This window comes from Drosophila rhopaloa, unplaced genomic scaffold, assembly GCF_018152115.1.
Source record: "Drosophila rhopaloa isolate 14029-0021.01 unplaced genomic scaffold, ASM1815211v1 contig_163, whole genome shotgun sequence".
Classification (NCBI taxonomy): Eukaryota; Metazoa; Arthropoda; class Insecta; order Diptera; family Drosophilidae; genus Drosophila; species Drosophila rhopaloa.
This window is the reverse complement of record NW_025335043.1, coordinates 3,604,393-3,624,521: the sequence shown is the minus strand read 5'-3', so window position 1 is coordinate 3,624,521 and position 20,129 is coordinate 3,604,393. Positions and strand designations below refer to the sequence as shown.

The 20,129-nt window shown below is 36.5% G+C and overlaps 6 protein-coding genes and 1 pseudogene across 10 annotated transcripts; 2 read left to right on the top strand and 5 right to left on the bottom strand.

Annotated features, from left to right (window-relative positions):
- Window positions 1–4,982: 4,982 nt before the first annotated feature.
- On the bottom strand, window positions 4,983–9,486 carry LOC108038815 (rho GDP-dissociation inhibitor 1). 3 transcript variants are annotated; one of them, XM_017115661.2, is made up of 6 exons: window positions 9,280–9,486; window positions 6,945–7,144; window positions 6,774–6,883; window positions 6,591–6,705; window positions 5,990–5,995; window positions 4,983–5,920 (listed from the first exon to the last, which is right to left on the bottom strand). In XM_017115661.2, exons 2-6 carry the CDS (start codon window positions 7,126–7,128, stop codon window positions 5,724–5,726), a joined length of 612 nt encoding a protein of 203 aa, XP_016971150.1. In that variant the 5' UTR covers window positions 7,129–7,144; window positions 9,280–9,486; the 3' UTR covers window positions 4,983–5,723. The 3 variants fall into 3 exon arrangements, with proteins under 3 accessions (XP_016971150.1, XP_016971152.1, XP_016971153.1); XM_017115663.2 differs by having other exon boundaries at window positions 9,406–9,483; XM_017115664.2 differs by lacking the exon at window positions 5,990–5,995 and having other exon boundaries at window positions 9,280–9,483.
- LOC123037402 lies at window positions 6,005–6,580 on the bottom strand. Its single transcript, XM_044457759.1, has one exon. It carries the CDS (start codon window positions 6,168–6,170, stop codon window positions 6,066–6,068), a length of 105 nt encoding a protein of 34 aa, XP_044313694.1. The 5' UTR covers window positions 6,171–6,580; the 3' UTR covers window positions 6,005–6,065.
- A 557-nt stretch (window positions 9,487–10,043) lies between the features above and the next one.
- LOC108038817 (metaxin-2) lies at window positions 10,044–11,570 on the top strand. Of its 3 annotated transcripts, none has more exons than XM_017115668.1 (3): window positions 10,044–10,184; window positions 10,253–10,959; window positions 11,477–11,570. In XM_017115668.1, exons 1-3 carry the CDS (start codon window positions 10,101–10,103, stop codon window positions 11,481–11,483), a joined length of 798 nt encoding a protein of 265 aa, XP_016971157.1. In that variant the 5' UTR covers window positions 10,044–10,100; the 3' UTR covers window positions 11,484–11,570. The 3 variants fall into 3 exon arrangements, with proteins under 3 accessions (XP_016971157.1, XP_016971156.1, XP_016971155.1); XM_017115667.2 differs by having other exon boundaries at window positions 10,253–11,022; XM_017115666.1 differs by having other exon boundaries at window positions 10,253–11,570.
- Window positions 11,571–12,249: 679 nt separating this feature from the next.
- LOC108038813 (DNA topoisomerase 1-like) lies at window positions 12,250–13,762 on the top strand. The gene is made up of 5 exons (XM_017115659.1): window positions 12,250–12,349; window positions 12,447–12,651; window positions 12,723–12,862; window positions 13,103–13,282; window positions 13,396–13,762. Exons 1-5 carry the CDS (start codon window positions 12,331–12,333, stop codon window positions 13,650–13,652), a joined length of 801 nt encoding a protein of 266 aa, XP_016971148.1. The 5' UTR covers window positions 12,250–12,330; the 3' UTR covers window positions 13,653–13,762.
- Window positions 13,763–13,844: 82 nt separating this feature from the next.
- Window positions 13,845–16,000, bottom strand: LOC108038778 (Golgi reassembly-stacking protein 2). The gene is made up of 2 exons (XM_044458064.1): window positions 15,812–16,000; window positions 13,845–15,387 (listed from the first exon to the last, which is right to left on the bottom strand). Exons 1-2 carry the CDS (start codon window positions 15,855–15,857, stop codon window positions 14,063–14,065), a joined length of 1,371 nt encoding a protein of 456 aa, XP_044313999.1. The 5' UTR covers window positions 15,858–16,000; the 3' UTR covers window positions 13,845–14,062.
- An 818-nt stretch (window positions 16,001–16,818) lies between these two features.
- LOC108038788 lies at window positions 16,819–18,784 on the bottom strand (annotated as a pseudogene).
- A 493-nt stretch (window positions 18,785–19,277) lies between these two features.
- LOC108038809 (probable prefoldin subunit 6) lies at window positions 19,278–20,064 on the bottom strand. The gene is made up of 3 exons (XM_017115655.2): window positions 19,836–20,064; window positions 19,542–19,767; window positions 19,278–19,469 (listed from the first exon to the last, which is right to left on the bottom strand). Exons 1-3 carry the CDS (start codon window positions 19,906–19,908, stop codon window positions 19,391–19,393), a joined length of 378 nt encoding a protein of 125 aa, XP_016971144.1. The 5' UTR covers window positions 19,909–20,064; the 3' UTR covers window positions 19,278–19,390.
- Window positions 20,065–20,129: the final 65 nt, after the last annotated feature.

Genomic DNA, 20,129 nt, shown 5'->3' with positions numbered 1-20,129 from the left:
CTGATTGATTGGCCAAAAATAAAACCCATAGAAAATCCCAACTTCCTAACTTTACAAACACCAAAGTTATGGCATTTCCGATCAATCAGTTATATGGCAGCTATAAGATATAGTCGGCCGATCCTTATGAAATTGGTACGTCGGATTGATTGGCCAAATATAAAACCCATAAAAATCCCAACTTCCAACTTACAAACACCAAAGTTATGGCATTTCCGATCAATCAGTTATATGGCAGCTATAAGATATAGTCGGCCGATCCTTATAAAATTTGGTACGTCGGATTGATTGGCCAAATATAAAACCCATAGAAAGTCCCAACTTCCTAACCTAACAAACAGCAGAGTTATGGCATTTCCGATCAATCAGTTATATGGCAGCTATAGGATATAGTCGGCCGATCCCGGCCGTTCCGACTTATATACTGCGTGCAAAGAAAGAAGGGTGTGCAAAGTTTCAATTCGATATCTTTAAAACTGAGAGACTAGTTCGCGTAGAAACAGAACAAACGGACAGACGGACAGACGGACAGACGGACAGACGGACAGACGGACATGGCTATATCAACTCAGGAGGTGATCCTGATCAAGAATATATATACTTTATAGGGTCGGAGATGTCTCCTTCACTGCGTTGCACACTTTTGACCAAAATTATAATACCCTCTGCAAGGGTATAAAAATTAAAATAGATGTTATAACTGGTTATTTTCCAGCTGCCCCTATAAAAACTTTAAAAGTCGCCTCCTTACCATTAAGTTATTCTCAGTTAATTATTTTCAAGGTTCAGCCTTCTTCGGCATTGGTGGGTACTGTGAAAGTAAAACAGGTAAATGATAATTTAATGAACGGCTATTAAATGTCAGTCAATGCCATTTGCTGGGGGTCATAGTCAATATAGCCACTAACGTTTTTTGCATTTTTAATGGACTCCCTTGAGCTGTTCCTGTGCGGGAAAATCAATTTTAACAACAGCTAGGTCCAATATGGTTTAAATTTTTCACACACTTGGTGCAAGATATATCGCCCGTTGGCTAGGACATAAAGCCTAATTACGAAATGTTCTTTAATTAGTGCGCACTACTTAATTACAGAACTGCAGAGTCAACAGAAACAACAGCAGAATTCCTAACAATAATAAACCCAGGCTGCCTCGGGATCTGTGCCTTTGGTAGACAATTAACTGACTGAAAACTGTATGTGTTTTGTGTGTTGTGGCAACAGCTTGTTGACATCGTCCTTTAAAGCGCCTGAAAGTATGCTTTGTCCCCTGATATTTGACACATTCTCCTGCAAGTTTGAGCAGAAATTTGAAATAAGGGTAAAATTGCTTGAATTAATATTTCATTTCTTTTGTGTACACGCCATAAACAATAATGAACACTGGTTGCATAAAAAATGTAAAAATGTAATGTTATAAAGCAAACCGCTAAGTTGTTAAAGTATAAAGAAAAAAAGATTTAGTTGATCATCCTTGGTTACAAATAAGTTTCTAATTTCTTTATCTTAGTTCCTATGGATTATACTTTGTATTCATATAACATTAAACATTTTTGCAAAAGCGAAGTTATGCTTTAACATTTTTGTTGTAATCTTTCAAAATACTAATCCGTACATTAATATAAAAATTATTTTCAGCTATTCAACTTCCTCTACTGAAAGTCTCCGTTAACCGAAACTTTAAGGTTCAACAAATATACAAAATTTAAGAAAAATCATGTTGAACATTTTTGTGTATAGTTTCAAGATATACACCTGTAGAAAACCAAACTTTCCTTGACTCCACAGCTCTTTAAAAATAAAAAAATACGAATAAAATTAACACAAACTTGGATTGCCAATAGCAAAAATCAATGTCGAAATGTAAATGAAGGGCTCACCGCAAGACCGTTTGAATAAATATATTCACAAATCATGCAATTTCTGGCCAGCTTTGGACTGACTCTTCAGCGGAAAAGCCCAGAAAAAAACAAATTCAATATAAACGCAAATTATTTTTGCTGTCCGGTGGGGGCAAACACATAAAAAAGTAGAGCTTTGAAGAAATATACGCCAATTGTGGGTGTTTGTGTTTGGTTTTTATGTCCTGCTGGCCAGGCATAAATCCGACGGGTAACTCCACACTTTTCTGACGTGTTCGACACTCCCCATTAAAGTTGCTTAACTTGCGTGTGGTTCACTTAGTCACAAAAGTATAAAGTAATAAAAACAGCGATTTAAAACATTTACGAGTTAAGTCTTAAAAAGTGATGTAATGGAACAGAAATCCATTTTTAAATTGGGAAGCTTGAATTTTTAGATTTTAAAAAGCAATCCTTTATAATTTCATTAGGAATTTTATTATATATTGGGTGGCAGAACAATATCTTATTTAAATTGACTAATTAACACAAAGAATTTTAATGGTTTATTTTTTTAAGGGTTTGCTTAATGAATTTAATTTAATGTTAATTATTTGTTATCATTAAATTTATTTTACTTATGTTCTTTAACACCATATACATTTCACACTTAGGCTTTAGTTCAACATTAATGTGGCAATACAAAAAAATAAAATTATATTAAAGAAAATGAAATATTGAAAACAATAAACTCCTGTTGCTTTCTATCTATTTTCCACAGACATCCCCAGCGAATGTTAAATAAAATTCATTATACGCCACGTATGCGCCTTTGGCAGAAAATGGGATAAAACTTTCGCACGTTGCTCCGTGTGCTGACCCGCATATTAAATTAGAGACCAGCAGAAACCGAAAAGTTGCTCAAATCTTTGCAAGATTTAATTATGTTTAAATAGGCTTAGCAAAACTTTCTATAGAGGCAGAGAAAATCCAATAAAGGTGGACATACACAAGCTCTAAAATGAAACTAGTTGAATTTTGCACAAAGAAAATACATTTAGTTTTGCCACATGACCAGGTTTAATTTCATTGTTGGATATGGCATATTTTATGAAGAACGGTTTTGTTTTCCGGCCTATTGTTATTTGGCTCAAAATCCTCTGAGATTTTTATATAATTGTGAAAATTATCCCTAGCCATTAAAAAATGTAATAAATATTTGTTGATGAGAAAAATAGGTCAAAGTGAATACAATTTTTAAATAGCAGACAAAATGCAGACATCCAAAGCTCATTAGTAGCCATGTACAATCATTCGAATAATTCATCTGTGGCTTGACATCGGTTGCATTTAATGGCATTTCTACCCATTTGATAGTGCAACAGATGCCTTGTCGGTACTATATACATATGTACATTCTTATTTTATTCTTAACATAACTAATAGTTTGCTAGAAAAAAAATGTAGACCTTGTTTAGTTCACTATTAAGTACTAACTTTAAAAAGTACCCTGTTTTTAAGATACACAGAAATACAGATAGAGAAATATTATAATGTTCATTAATGTGAAATAAAAACGTGATGGAACGTTAAACTTTTTTATATTTCTTAATTTAAGGGAGCTGTTAACATATAAATTAAGAAATATGTAACGTAATTTCAGAAACATAAAATGGTTTTCGCCCAGTGAGTGATAAAAACAAAATGGTACCCTTTCCAATATGCGGACAAAATGGCCGCCATTCGCATTTCCGCCTGCGTGTGCATGTGTTCGCTAGAGTGTGCATGTGTGCACTTAGCCTGTTGCGTTTTCTGGTCTCCTTTTTATTTCGTTTCATTTCTACTTTATTATCCCCACTCTAGCCGGTTTTTTCTGCAAATTTCATTGAACTTTATCCCCGGATGCAACGGACCATAAAGGAGGCGGTGGACAATTGCCAGCATCGGGCTAAAAGGCCACATCGGCACACAATGCTCTATCGGAATGAACAATACGGACGGAGGTTAAAGTCCGACGGCCCGTCCGTCAATCAAAACATCCCCGACGGACAGAGATGGACGTGAGTGGTGGATGCAAAAATATTGGCGTTTCATAAAGCTGAAGCAAGCAGAAAACGAATTGGATTCGGTTTCTGGGATGCTGAATCAAATATGAGCTGAACATTTAAGTGCTGGCATCAATCGCTTGACTGGCGGCCAAAAATGTGTTATTGCATTTTCATAAGATTGATTATTTTACCACAGTTAGTAAGAATTTTTTATAGATTCTGTAGGTCGAAAACCTTTTCAAGCTGTTATAAAAAACTATATATTAAATTGATAGAATGCCACGGGTTAGATGCACGAGTTTCCTGCAAAATCGATGAAAAAAAATTATTTTATACTTCACAAAGTGCTCAATTGTGTTTTCGAGTTATGAAAGTCCAGTGTATTGCCTTATCTTGTAATTGTTTTTCCCACAATGAAAACAATCAAGTAAATAAATAAGAATGGTATCCCCAAGACATCGTTTTTAGTTTTTTTGTACCATATCCTAAGAAGTGACAGGCTCAAAGGTTCACCAAACACCTGGATGCCCCAGGCTTTCCCATCAACATGTTCCTGTTGTTTTTCTTAAATTACTCACTTTTCCTTCTGGCAACCGGCGCAATTTCCGAACAAGTAGTATTACTTATTCATGCCGGTTTTCGCGATACCTAAGAAAAATGTGCGTTGGAATATTAAATTTGGTTATTATTTTCTGCATTAGAGCGGTGAATGTTGGCGAAAAAGTTGTCAACATGTTGTCAAGTGCAACAGGCCTGCCACAAAAAGTAGGGAACATGTTGATAAGGCCGAATGTAAACAGAGAAATAAACTTTACATTTCTCTCTGGATTTCTGTTGTTTTCTCCCATCTATACACCTTAAGAAATTGGTTGGTAGAGGCGCACATGGCGTATGAGTAATTATTGTTGTGCATTTGCCTTGTGCCAACAATTTATGACGTTTACCCCTTGGCAACGTCAAATGATAAGCATTATAAAGTGTGAAATAAGTGAATTATCATTGGCTAAGGGAGAAACAGTGATTATAATAAACCTATTATCCATTCATCTTCAGTATTATTTATATGTTTTCAAATTCATATACACAAGTAAAGGTTTCATTTTAAAATATATATATTTTATTTTTTATTGCTCTTCGGTTGCATTCAATCAGCATTCGCATATATTGTACACAAAAAATACACAGAGATAGTATATAGTTAGAATAATGTAGATTTCAGTGTTTGCATGCTCCACAAACATCAAATGCTTTTTAAAGTATCAGCTTTAGTTATATTTAACATTAAGAATTGCTTGATTTTAAATTGATGCTCACGGTGCGGAAATCATCTTTGGACATTGTTTCCTTTAGTTCGGGGGACTTGATCTTACATTTAACATAAACCGTTCCGTTCAATAATTTTAAATACATAGCGAAATGCAACCAACTTTCTTAAAGTTCATTACTCAATGTTAATCCGTTTGAAAAAGTATGTTAAACATAGGCAATGGCATTTCCAATCAAACGACTGACTGACTGGCCTAGTGACTTGACTTGGTTCTGACTTGACTGATCGACTTGGCGTCTTATTATTGAGGACTTAGGCGAGAATTGCTCATCATCTGCACACATTCAATTATCAATGGTTATCAAAAATACTTATCATGGTTTTACATTACACTTTAGATACAAAAATAGTTCAAATTTAATACCGTTAACAAAAATACTTGACGATCAATTGCATTTTGGAAAATATCGCTTAAACTTTTGGAACAAAAATAAACTCATTTACAAGATGTGTTGGGAAAAACAAAAAGCGTATGTCGTGTGTGTGTCTGTGTGCTGTTTGATGTTTCTTAGGCCCAGTCCTTTTTAATCTCAAAGGTCCAGTCCCACTCCAGATGTATATGCTTGTCGTCATCCGTGAAGACCGACCTGACCGAGTAGGTGCCGCGGGAAAGTGTGCCAGAGGGTGCCTCCTCGGCAGGCGTCAAATAAAATTGAATTTCCTTCTTAGGCGGATAGGAGCCAACCATATGCTTCATTTTGTCAACTAGAGAATGATATGAAAATATTAGGTTTAGCAAAGAATTACGTTTTAGGACATCCAGCGCCATCTTACCCACAACTTAAAAAATTAAACAATCCGAAATTGGGGTTTGGCATTGGAGGATATAGGATATTGATAAAAGTTAGTCTCAACACATAACTAAAGTTAAAATTGCAAAGGTTAAAAAAAATATATAAACAGCACTGCAAAATCCAAACAACAGGGTCGTGCCATTAAACCAGCTTGTTCCCATATTTATTTCTAAGCACAAAATGCGACTGTTTCGCTCAAAAGTTAACAAAGAACTAAGGTGTAAAACTATCAATTGTTCTGCGGCCTCTGGGAAATTGAAGTCCCAAAAGTGCTTGAACTGTGCACGGTACTCACAAATACAGATGGCATATAACTCACGGTTAATTGTATTCTTCTAGACTTTTAAGCCATTTTTCCAAAAAAAAAAATTTCTAAAACTTATTTTATTTGTTTTATAAATAATTAATAATAATCCAATAAGAACTGAGCTGAACTTTATGGCTAGGGTCATATGAACTAAGTAAATTGTTAAGGATCTAAATAAAATTACTTAGCTTCAAACTAAAAATCAGTTTATCAAACTGTCTTTTGTTTTATTTCAGACAAAACAACATTATGTAATACAAATTGACCGACTTACCAGTAACACCCAAGCGAGAAGTCTTTTGTACATACTTAAGGCCATGGACAATTTCACGTTGCACAATAAAATCTATTCGCACCTTGTATTGAACACCTTCCTTGATCACAAATAGCTGTCATAATGGGTAAAGTTAGTAAGTTAGTGCATGTAATTATGGGTAGATATATTTTATTAATTTACCTGCTTTTTGAGCTGAGTAAGGTCACCGGTAAGATCCAATTCCATGTCGGGGCGTCCCTCTACGACGAGGGCCAGTTTCTTAACAATCACTTTCCGGGGATCATTGGGTTCTGGACATAATGGGAGATATTTTAAACTTTGGGTTTTATATTTAGAGACCTACTGCCTTACCAACAATAATTTTCTCGGCCTGAGCAGCTCCCAAAAGGGTCTCCTTGTAGCGCCGCAAGCTCTCATCCTCCTGATCGGCGGCCATTATCTCCTCGATGGTCTTCTCCGGCGGTGCCTGGTAGTTGGCATCATGAACATCCTCATCGTGGTGCTCGGGATGGTGCTTCGTCTCGGTTTCGGCCATGGCTTCTATTCTAGAACTGTCCAAGCGAAATTGTTTATTTATCAATCAATTACATTTTAAAGAGAAGCATGAGTCTTAATTTCTGTAGGTGCTATTGTTAAATTGCTGCCTGAGATTTTGTTTAGAATTTCCCATCCTTCTCTCTGATAGAAGAATGTGGGTCATACGCATATTTTTAGTAGTGTGACTAACATGTTGATGATAATGATGAAAAAACGCGGTTTGCATGCTTGTACATACTTTCGGAAAGAATGGAACTATTACTGAATCAAGTAAAGGGGAAAACCTCCTTTTTTTGTAGATTTAATAAAAAAAAAGCAATATATAAGCTTGAGTATCGCAAAATGTGTCCATTTTAATGTTTTTACAGCTTCAAAATATTTTTAGACTCTTCAAGTAATATTTTGTCATGCAAACTTTGGTAATATCTTTTTTCTTCACCCCTAAAATCAAATTTTATATGGTTTCTAGTTAAAAAGTTTAATAAGTAAATAAAAAAAGGTTAAAATTGTTAACATCGAAAATAAATAAATTCAAAGCTGATTATTCCGTTATCATTAAGTAAACATCGAGCGGATTTATTCATTTTTTTGGCAACACCAACACTTCTGTACCAAGCAAATGTTAGCCGTTCAATACTATTGATTAAATTTCAATTATTAACGCATTGATGGACTGACGTGTTGATTGGCACCGGGGCGGGCAAAGGGGCGGTCGACTTGCAGCTGGGCCGCATGGGAAATGAAAAAAAGGTCCAACCAAATACAGAGTGGCAGATAAGGCAAGAGCTTACGATAGACAGAGAGAGAGCGGATATCGGCATTGAATATTATTGACCAGTACGGGCGACAAAAAACGATAACCCTCCGCCCCCCGCCAACGCCTTTATTATTATCTTGCTTTGTTTTTCATTATCTAAATACACGTCGCTTGCTTTATGTCTATTTTCAACAAATGTTGGCCAATAATGATTCTCAGCTCTCCAGATTTGGCTTTATATATTCGTTCAGAGCAAAAAGTACATCAAATTGAAATGTTATTACTTGACATCAAGTTGTTGTGAGATAATAAAAATGTATCTATACAAACAATTTGGCAGGCACATGTGTACACAGAAAAGTACTAATAAGGATCAGTTTAATAATTATTTTATATATATTTTCCAGTTTTTCATATCTGTTAAGAGTAATTTAAATGCATTTTGTTGAATTCTCATGTATTATAATATTATTATTATACATGGTTATATATTACAAAATATAACTTAATATATTTTTTTTAAATACATAGTGAATACTAGTGCTGTTGCTGACTTTATTGTAATCTAGATCTGTATGTTTTACACAACCAAAAAAACAATTTACAATTTTGGAAAATTTATCTTTGAAACGTAGTTAAAGTTTAAGCTAATTTTAAATAACACTAGGAAAAAACATAAAATAATTCAAACACCTGTTCCTTTATATCTTATAAATTTCGGAAAAGAACAACATTTATGTAGTTGCATTTCTAAAAAATTAGCAAATCTAAAATTATTTGGTGTATTTTAATATGAAAAATCTACACTTAAAAACACTTAGTTTTTTTCTGTGTATGTGTGGGAATTGGAAAAAAATAATAAACATTTTTTGGACTAACAACGAAAGTTTGGGCTAATAAATACAATCGAAATATTTAAGGTTGGGTGAGAAAAGGTAATTTCAAGAACAATCTGACCAAACCAAACAGAAATTTTAAATTCCAAACAAAAATGCGAGAATTGGGGAAAGAGAGATACGGAGAGGTAGAGGGAGGGGGAAAGGGAAGCAAAAGAGAGAGATAGACGACCCCCCGCTAAAGTGTGGGGATAATTCAGGAAAAATTACGAACCATGCCACTTTTTTTTTGATAAAGAATGTTAAGACCCCAGACGTATGAATCACACACACCAGCTACCACACACACACACGCACTCTATGGCCGGCACATGAATCGTCACTGATTTTCAAGTGCAATTTTTTGGGAGTGGTTCTTGGCGTGCAGATAACCAAATTTTTGCTAACAACGCTAACTACTATTAAATAACTGTAGTTAACTATAGTTTATTATTGATAACATTCATCGAAACGATGCACGCACACACACTCTCTCAAACCAACGCCGCGCACTCACCTTTCTAATATGCAAAATTATCCAAAAACTACGATGTTTTGAAAACTATTTTGTGGAGAGTCACGTGCCCAGCAGTTTATACAATGCAATACAGATTTTTAATATTTTTTACAACGTGTGACTTACGAACTTTGAAACAAAGTAAAATACAACGAAAAACACTAGGCGAAACGAAATAAGAATAGCAAGCAGTGTGAACGCGCCGATAACGATTTAAAAATACCATCCGACTTAAAAAATAAATACCATTATATACAGTTTCAGTTACAAATAATACCATTTAAATACCAACAACTGAAAAGCTAATTTTCTTTTTTTTCCAATACTCAAATAAACTTATTTATTGTACAATAATAATAATAGTAAATAAATGGTTTTTATTTAACTTTAAAAAGTTATGGAAAAGACTTAGTTGTTTGCAAAATATTTTAAGGGTGTTTTCAATTAAAGAAAAGTGCTCAAGTTACTATCGATGATGCCTATTTTCTATCTTATCAATTGTTTACTTGATCTACAACTTTTATTCGATCAAATAATGGAAAAGGCAGTAAATTAACGGTCCCCTAAAAACAGTTTTTTTAAGCTCTACAATTTTGTTGTTGAAACCCATTAAATCAAAAACCTTTACGAAATAAATATTGTTTTACAAAACTTGTAAAAAAGTTTCTCATGTAATTTTTAAATATATAATTTATATATTTTTGGATATTAACATACTTATTAAACGGCCTACTGTCGTTTTTCTTTCAGTCTGGCAATGCCGCCATTGCAAACAGCTGTTTATTACTTCATCGGCAAGTTTTGTGTGGAGATTTAGGAAAATGACATCCCAGTACCTAAGCCAACTGAACACGGCCGATAAACTGGCCGCAGAGCCATGGCCTGAAGACGCCACCCTCTACCAGGTGAGTAGGGTCACCAAAACACCGAGTTTAGTTACATATCCCATTTGCATGTCATCCCGAACTAAAAGCCCTATGAGGCGGAGCAGATCCTGCTGCCGGAGAACGCTAGTTGCCTGGCGGTAAAGGCTTACCTGAAGATGTGCAACCTGCCTTTTGGGATCCGGTCCTGCGCCAATGCTGAGCACATGTCGCCGGGCGGCAGAATGACCAAGTTGCCCTTCATTCGCGCTGGGGCATTTATCTTCGCGGAGTTCGAGCCAATTGTTAACTTTGTAGAGCAAAAGGATATGGCCATTGGCAGCTGGCAAGATGAGGACGAGAAGGCCGATATGCGTACTTATGTGTCGCTGGTGGAGAACATCTTCACCATGGCCGAACTGTACATTAGCTTCAAAAACGAGCGCGTCTACAAGGAGGTCACGGCCCCCAGAAATGGGGTCGTCTTTCCCTGGCCTCTCAATCACATGCAGAACTATGGCAAGCGACGAAATGCTCTGCGTTTGCTAAAGGTCTACCAGTGGGATGACTTGGACATCGACAATGTCATCGAGAAGGTGGCCAAGTGCTGTGAAACCCTGGAGTACAAGCTGAAGGAGTCACCTTCACCCTTCTTCTACGGCGATCAACCCTGCGAGCTCGACGCCATCGCCTTCGGTCACCTCTTTAGTATCCTCACCACCAATCTGCCCAATATGGCGCTTGCCCAGACGGTTCAGAAGTTCAAGCACCTGGTCGAGTTCTGTCGTTTCGTCGATGAAAAGTACTTTCAGACCAGGTGCCTACCAAATTAGTTATAGATATCGCCTTTAAATGCTGGCATAAATGCCATATTATAGATGTAATTATTCTTTTCTTTTTATGTGCTGTACAATCGCTTTAAGCTGCAATTTGATTTATTTTAAAGCTGTAGAATGAGCTAACCTGAGATCCGTAAATCACCTGCTTTTCTAAAGAGCTTAACCGCATTAACTGACCAATTTCACTTGAGTTTGTCCAAGGTGTTCGTAAGTTTCTTTTTTATTTTTAAATGGATGTCATGCATTTTTCTATTGCATTTACTTTGAGCTTGGAGTTAACTGAATTTGAAAAATCGAATGTCAATATTTTGTTTACCATTAAATTAATTTAAATAATTATTCCCAAAGTGTAACATTTTTATTTAATTTGAAACTGTTAAAACGCCTTAGATGAAAACGCCTTTTGAAATTTCCTTAGCTCACCCAGTTTTATATTTTTAATTCCTTAATATTTAACAAAAATTAATAATGAACTTTCACACATTTTACTTTCAGCAAATAATTTATCATAGATTTTCTTGTTATGGAAAGTGTGTAAATAAGTAATTATGTTAAATACAGAAAAATAAATTCGTTGTTGAGCCCTGAATATTTTTAAAGTTTTTAAGCCTGGTTTTTTTTTTCCAGTGAAAAAAGAGTCAAATAAGTAATGGTCATTTATTAAGTGTTGTTTTAAATCAAAAGAGATAATAATTATTTTACCTATTTAAGTTTAAACTCAAGAACAGCTTAGTTTTTTTTATTAGTAAAAATTTAAATAAAAATGTTTTAAGGAAGTTTAGAAAGAGATCCAAATGAAAAGAAGAAGCTGTGTGACAATCTCTTGCTTGGTAAATCCTAAGAAAGAATGTTGAAATAACTATATTGTTATGCAACAGTACTAAATTGTTTTTATACCCTTGCTTAACGTATTAAAATCCAGTTAAGGGGAATCCGATCTATAAATCTCAGTTTTGAAACTATTTTAAATATAAAACAAGAAAGGAAGCAAACTTCGGGAAGCTGAAGTTTATATAATTTTGCAGTTCTTAACAAAACGACTTTATTTCGATTTCTATGCCAACGATCAAAAATCAACACAGCTTTATTGTTCTTGAACATATACGTTTTTTAGAACATTTAATTTTGTAGCAGCTGCAGGGGTACATAAACTTCGGCTTGTTTAATATTTTATATTACATATACATATATATATAAAATTTATTAAATGTTTCAAAAATCATGTTTAAGAATTTTAAAAAATTACGGAACTAGAACTAAAATTTTGTTCATTGAGTTATCGGAACCAGTTCCGACGGATCGGTCTACTCTAATGTCAACAAATCCAGGAAACAGCTGTAGAGGAAATAATGCCGAGGACTAGTAAAGGTAACAAACTCGATAAATAATGTTATTTGTCGTTAATTTGCACACATATATTAATAAAACTTATCATTACTTATACATACATATATCTGCGGAGAAGAAACTTTTTCAAGAAAAAAGTATTTCGTGTGGACGGCGGATTCTACGGAATGCCTTTTGGAAATGTGGATGGAAAACCTTTCCGATTTTTATGGACGTCGAAAAAACTCTCATATCATGAGGGAAATGGCGGAATCTATGAAGGATTACGGGCTTTCTATGCTGGAAATAAAAGCGAAAATGGACAACATGAAGAAAAAATACCGGTATTTAATGATACATTGAATTATGTATCCAAATGAAAACATCGTCTTTCTGTTTTATTGTTTTTGTACAGCAAGGAATTCCAAATTCTTAGTTTATCAGGTAGTAAACGCTCTAATTGGGAGTACTTTTCCCAAATGCGACATATTATGGAATACAATGACGATGAATTCGAAAGCGATGAAGAGAGCATGCCAAAGTCAAGCCATAATAGTAAGTTGCAAGCTACTATGCCATAGTTTTCTCATTTTTGTTGTTAGCATTCAATTTTTTTTTAAGACAACGAAGGCTCATAGACATGAAAAAACGACCAAAACCATTGAAAGAACAATTCCCAAATCACTTGCTTTTAGAATAGGCATAAAAGCATGTCCAAATGAATATTTATGCATACCGAGAAATCTCCTTTTAAACCCCTACCATTATATGCTTATGACCCTTTATTTATTACAGAAAGCAGTCCTGTTAAAAAGGAATCACCCAAGGGAAACCAATCCGAAAATGAATATTCAGATTCGTCTTTTGAATTTGAGTTCCCTGAGCCAGACGTCAATCGTAAAAACAGCAAACGTCCCCATGATGAGGTGTATGACGACAGCGATGAGGAAGAACCATCGATAAACTTGCATTTGGGTAAGAAAAAAGTATAAGAATAACCTAATCACAATTAAGGATAAACAAAGACCTACATAGTTTGCCTAGTTAGTGTTTACATATTGCTTATTATGCTAATATATTCTTTTCAGAGAGCAGTCTCTCTGATGAAAACACAACTGAAAGCATCCATTCGGAAAATGAATCAGAGCGGTCGATTGAATTTGTTTTTCCTGAACTCAACGCTAAACGCTATAAGCACAAACGGGCCAAAGCAATGGGAGAAGAAATGTTGGCTCTTCAAAGAGAAACTCTCAACGTCATGCGAACGATGGCAAAGGACCTTTCCAGCTTTCATGACAAGTTCTTGAAAGCACTAAAACCAACTCACCACAAACGCTCTTCATAGCTAGAATAAATTACTTAAAAAATTATATTTGTTATTATGATATGACAACATTCTTTCAAAAGGTGCAAAATATTTTTGCTACAAATTATATGCTGTCTTGACTCGAGAACTCAAAATTATTTCTTTTTCTTTCGAAAGGTTATCTCTTAAACCATATATGACAAGTGGTCCGTTCCGTGTAAAGACCTAAAATACATATATATATTTGTTTATTTATTATAATAATTAATTTAGATTATTATTATGAATGCAATGTACACATTTTTGCATGCAGCTGGCACCTCCTCTTGCCACTTGTGTTTCATGCTAACGCAATCATCATACAAAACAATCAGATGATACTCGCAAAATAAAAGCTTAACGACAATTTGTCCAGGTTTAGCAGTTGGTCAATTAGCCCAGTTGAAGTCTTAGTTGCCGGCCTGGTTTATTGCCGGTGCCGATGGTTCGTTGTCTGCCGCAGGAGCAGCACTGGCGGGCGGTGGTACTGGTGGCGCGAACACATGGGCCATTTGTGGCGGCAACGGCGTTGGCTGCGTCGGAAAGAGTCCGCCCATGGAGGGCTGCACCTGGGGATAAGAGGGTACTGTCTGGGCGCCAGCTGGATAGGAGAGGACAGCCGGAGCCGACATATACGCCTGTTGCGGTGCTGAGAACATGGGCACAGCCGCTGGCGCTGCCGTGGCCTGTGGAAATGGCAGCTGGGCGGCGGGTATTCCTCCCAAAGTGGCATTTTGTGGTGTGTTGGGATCAAAAACCCCGGGAATAAAGAGTTTGGCTGGCGGCGGCAAGGGTTGCGCTGGTGCGGGAACCTGTACTTGCGCCACAGACACGTCAGCGACTGCAGCAGGGACTGGAATGGGTTCGACAATGTTGGCCTGCGTTTCCAGCGCTGCGGTGAGGGCATCGGTGGCCTCATCCGGATTGAAGTATGTCTTAAACAGGCTCTGTGCTGGCGGCTCGATGGTTGGTGGTCTGACCTCTGCGTTCGAGGCTCCAAAGGTGTTGGCCAGAGGCGGTATGTAAGGCAGCGTTGGTGAGACCACAGCGGATCCAGCATTAGCTACAGGTGCAACAGCTGGAGTCATTCCTCCAGCAGTCAGCAACGGAACAGAGGACTCCGACGAGACAGCAGAAGGAGCAGGGCCACCGGCGACGGTATCCGCCTGCACGGGGATGCGGTGCAGGTAGCCGAAACCTATGCCACAGCCCAGGGCTCCCTCGCCGCCCCAGGCGGTATTCGGCTTGATGGTGACCTCGCGACATGCGTCGTCGTCCAAATTGTAGACATACATCTTCAGCGGCTGCTGCTCGTGCGTTTCGATCAGGGTGAACAGGTCGTCGTTCTCGTGCCGAATGGCATCTGCTCCGATGACATAGTCGCTGTAGGCTCGTAATCCAGCCAGCTCGGCGGGCGAATTGGGATGCACTTCGAGGATGTGCCAGACGCTCTCGTTGGCGCCCTCGAAGGAGCAGAACCGGATACTGACGCCCAGCAGTCCCTGACCTCCCCAGCTGTTACTAGGAGTGAGGGTAAGTTCGCGCACCGCCTGCGTCTTGCTGGAATATACGGTTAGCCGCACTGGCTTGTCCACGTTCTGGCGCAGCAGTTCCTTCAGCATATCGTTGTCCTGGTCCAGACGTGTCCCGGCAATCGCCACAATGAAATCGAAGAAGGCCTCTAGTCCGGCCTTTTGACCAGGCGAATTGTCCTGCACTTTGAGTACATGGTAACCTGCAAAACCGAATTCTGGGTTATTCTGGATGTTTATTGAAGAAGTACATATATTTTATTAAAGAGGGTTTACTTTCGGGTGGATTATTTGCTGAAAAGATTTTTACTTATAAAGAAAAAACATTAGATAATTTCTATACCCTCATTAAAGTTTGGCGTTTTATGGTCATTGTTATAAAGCTCAAAAATGTTGTATTGAAAATATTTACGTATGTACATACATAAATACCTCTACTTATTTAATCTAGTTATATTTAAGGAAATGCCTTTAAAGTTAAGCTACACATTTTACTGCGGGCCAATAAATAGTGGGTATTCCACAGCCCACTATGCTCGTGTAGAGTTCTTGTTTCTGATTGGACCAGCGGCAGGTTTACGTTTACGTGGTCCGTGCTCGGAATCGGGGAAGTTGGCCTCCACTTACCTTCGGTGCCGCCACCGGGAACATGGATGCTGTGGCTGGAGCCCATCGTTAGACTTCGTCAACCTCTATTCCAAAACCGGATACTGACTTTTACAGCGCTTTTGAGCCCCGTTTTAATTGTGCCAACAAATTAGTTCAGTTCTTCGTGGCAATTCTTGTGGCAGATTTTAGTGTGGCAGCTTGTTGCAAGCGCTAAAATACCACACCAGCCAATGGATGTGCTAAAATTACAGCTGATTGGAAAGTTTTTTGAAAATGTGAGGGGAATTCCTAAAAGTTACATCAACTTTGGATCCCAAAATCCCATTTTTATAACCTTGCAGAGGATATTATAATTTCAGTCAAAAGTTTGCAACGCAATGAAGGAGACGTTTCCGACCCTATAAAGTATATATGTATATTCTTGATCAGGAAAACCAGGAGAGTCGATCTAGCCATGTCCGTCTGTCCGTTCGTCCGTCCGTCTGTTCGTTTCTACGCAAACTAATCCCTCAGTTTTAAAGCTATTTGTTTGAAACTTTCCCAAAAATTGTCTTTCTATTGCCTATATCATATAGCTCCCATAGGAGCAATAGAAAACAAATTTTAAAAAGTATAACTTTGTTGTTTTTTTTTTTCTTTGAGATTTGGTAATATTTAAGTACTATGGAATTACGGTTTTATTTAAATTATAACTCCCATAGGAAACTCAATAAATAAATAAAAATTAAAAAGGAAAAAAAAATTTGTTTTTGCTGTTTATAAAAATATTCCTTTGAGATAACTGTATCTGTAACTGTATTATATCAGAATTACCCTTTTAGTTTTGTCAAAATCGGACAACAATATCATATAGCTGCCATTGAAACGATGGCGAAATGCAGCGCAAAATCGACATAGCTTCATTATTTTAGTAATATAAGCATAGAAATGTAATCGTTTTGTAATAACTGCAAGGGAATATAAACTTTGGCTTGCCTTTCTTGTTTACATTTCAACCAAAAACGAAATAACATCTAAATCAAAGATTAAGATAATTTCAAAAAATATATTTTATTTAATTTGATTAATTTCTTATTTTGATATGATGACATTCCGGGGTGTTTCAGAAATCTCTCACAAGATATATTTATATACATGTGCTATATTGTTCCTTGTTAGAAACTCCATTAAATTAGCTTTAGATATATTTCTGTGTATATTTATTGGAGTTTAACCTCCTCAACTTCTCAATATTTGTTCAGGGCTTTGGCCTGATAAGCATTTTACACGATTTGAGAGAAATTCTTGTCCCCATATTCCAACGACCCCACCAAATTCCATCCGATCCAACCACTTCAACTTTAGATTCGTAGTACTTTCCGTTTAAATTACTGAAAAATAAGAATTATTATATAGAATATATTGAACATTGTCATCAGAAATTGTAATAAAATTGGGTATTCAAAAATCCTCCAAAAAGTTCCAATCCCTCATATACCGTATAGAGTAAATTATTTGGAGATAGAAAAGCGTACAAAAATGTTATGCAATTATTCTTTTCGAAATAATTAAATTAAATTCACTGCAAGGCTCGAGGTTTAAGAGATTTGTTCAAGTTGAAGAGATTTTTAAGAAACCATTCAAAATATTTTTCATACCAATCACTCCCACCCCACCATGCATTATATGGACCTTTTTTTAAATGGGTCCGCAAAGCATCACCAGCATTTCCTGAGTATTTACCAAGGGAAATCAACTGGTAAAAACGATCATTGGGTTGGACAGCAAAGTCATCATATCTAGCAAAAGCAGATACATCGTCAAAATCAACAAGATGAATATACAATTCGTGCCTTCGACTTGCTGTTAGATTGTGCAATTTTTCATTTCCAATCCAGAATTCGCCAGATAAATTCCACAGCCGCTATTAAAACATTCTTTTATGTTCGTGTCGAAACTTCCATCAATTCGACGTTGGATGACCATCCAGCCAGGACCGGCCCCAGGTATATCCTCAAAAACCGCTGCAAAAGGGGCCCAACCAGAAAGCGTTATCATTTTAATGGATGGGATCTTGGTGCAGTTAAGGAAAACCTGTGGTTCACTTGGATTTTGGCAACTTTCAGCATCAAGGGTGAACTTAGATAATTTTTCATACATTTCTTTTATCTTGGCTTGATCGTTTTCAATTTTGGACTCTAGCCGAGAGATGTGCTCTTCTTTCTCACTTATAATATTTTCATATTTTTCGGCCTTCTCTTCCAAATCGACAAGTTTATCGGCCTTCTCTTGAAGTTTAGATTCCGATTTCAAAATTTCGAAATTTAAATCGTCAATTATTTTTTTATATTGATTGATGGGTTCTATCATTCCTGATGTGTCTTTATCTATATCTTCAACTAAAGAGCGACTCTTGCTTAAATCGAGTACATTTTCAAGCTCATTAATTTTATTCTGCATTTGCTTAATGCTTAAGTCTTTTGTTTGATTAGCTAAATCGGTTGACATTTTTAAAGCCTTGATTAAATCGTCCCTATAAATGGCCTTTTCCTTTTCACTGGCTAAATGCATTTCGGCGATTGTCAACTTGGCAACGAGGTCGTTTATTTTGGTTTTATTCCTTTTAATGGTCTTCCTTAATCCTTGCACAATACTTCTTTGATCGCTTGTCCCACAACTCAAATCTTCAATATCCGAATCGCTGCTAAGCTGAAATACAAATTAGATCTGCCATAAGGATCTTAAAATAATTACTATTAATAAATACCGAATTGTTTTCCGTGGTTGAGCCATCCAATGATTCTCGAGCATTTCGCGAGAGATTGTTTAAGGTCTCAGGTTTCATGGCGATCAATTTGACTATGCGAAATTTCTTGGTTTAATAGCCCCGCAATTAATAATGAGAATTATCCCATTCACTTTTATGCAATAATTGGTTTCCAATATAAAAAACACTTCTACGACGTAAACTATGAGATGAAAAAGTAAAATACATATGTGAATACAATCTTATCTTCAGCTTCAGTGTGACCAGCTTTGGAATAAATAGTGAAGTTCCCTTAACCGTTTTTAATATAATTTAAAAAATTTTACATAGAATTGTTTGCTTATATATAAACACAAAACAACAACGCTTACGACATTCCGCATTACCTTTAAAAATATAAACAAACCGACCCTCCCTCCAATTCATTCAAAATATTTTAAATTGTTTTCATTCCCTTTAATTCTTCGAATTCTGATGGGCCAACTGGTTTTAATGTTTTATAAGCTTGCACATTAAAAGTACTATAACATTGGAAATATAATTATGTTTGCTTTCAGATTTAACTGTTCTAATTGTACATATCGAAGACCTCTACAGGGAAACCAGAAAAAGGTTGCCGTTAGAAATTAAGTTTTTTTTATTAATTTACAGTCTAGGCAATAGTATTAAAATTTTGGCTGTCTTCTACATAAATAAATTACAAAACTTGGAAATCTAAAACGAAATCATATTGCAAAATTAGCTTTCATTGTGTTTATTGGATTTAAAATGAAGCGGTCGTGCCAGATGAGTTACAAAAGCCATTAAGCTATTCCAAAATGAGTTATAAATAGTTTGTGTCCAGGACATATTTACTTCATGGCCGCAGCAACCTGCCATTGCTGTTGATATTTGCCCACGGCTTCCCGATGCTTAAGCATGTCCTTCTCCCTGAAACAGAATGGAAAACGGAAGGCCAAAAGGTTATAATAAGGATGACATATCCTGGTAATGACCACTTACATATTTTCCAGGGTATCGCTGGAACTCTTAAGCTCCTTGGAGATGTATTCGATGCGCTTGCCGACATTCTGGCGCGAATCCTCCAGCTCCTGTTTGACTAAAACTGGGCCGAAAAGCTTGTAAACCTTGTTGTCGGGACCCAGAAGATTCAGTTCGTCCAGGACGCACTTATTCTCGTTCAGCTGACTCTCCAGCATGGCCCGCTGTTTGACCATCTTGACGCAGGCTGTTGAGGATCATGTAAATTCCATATAAATGGTAAATTACAACCAGATGGCTTGCCATTTTACTCACATTTTTGCAGGTTCTGGTATGACTCAACCTCGGTCTGCATCTTTTTGTATAACGCTGCGCTGTTCTTGTCCATTTTGATTGAGTTGCTGGTGCTGCAGGCGTTTATGATGAAAGTTGGCTTTAGTCAAACAGTTATTTCACCGGTTGTTAATAATTTTAACAAATTTCGGCAGTGTGCATGTGAGAATGGTGAAGTGAGCCCGTTTATGATTTTATAAAATATACCAGCACGAATGGCTTTGCCAGATGGCTTCGATTTCTTTGTTTAACAGCACTGGAATCAAACAGCTGGCC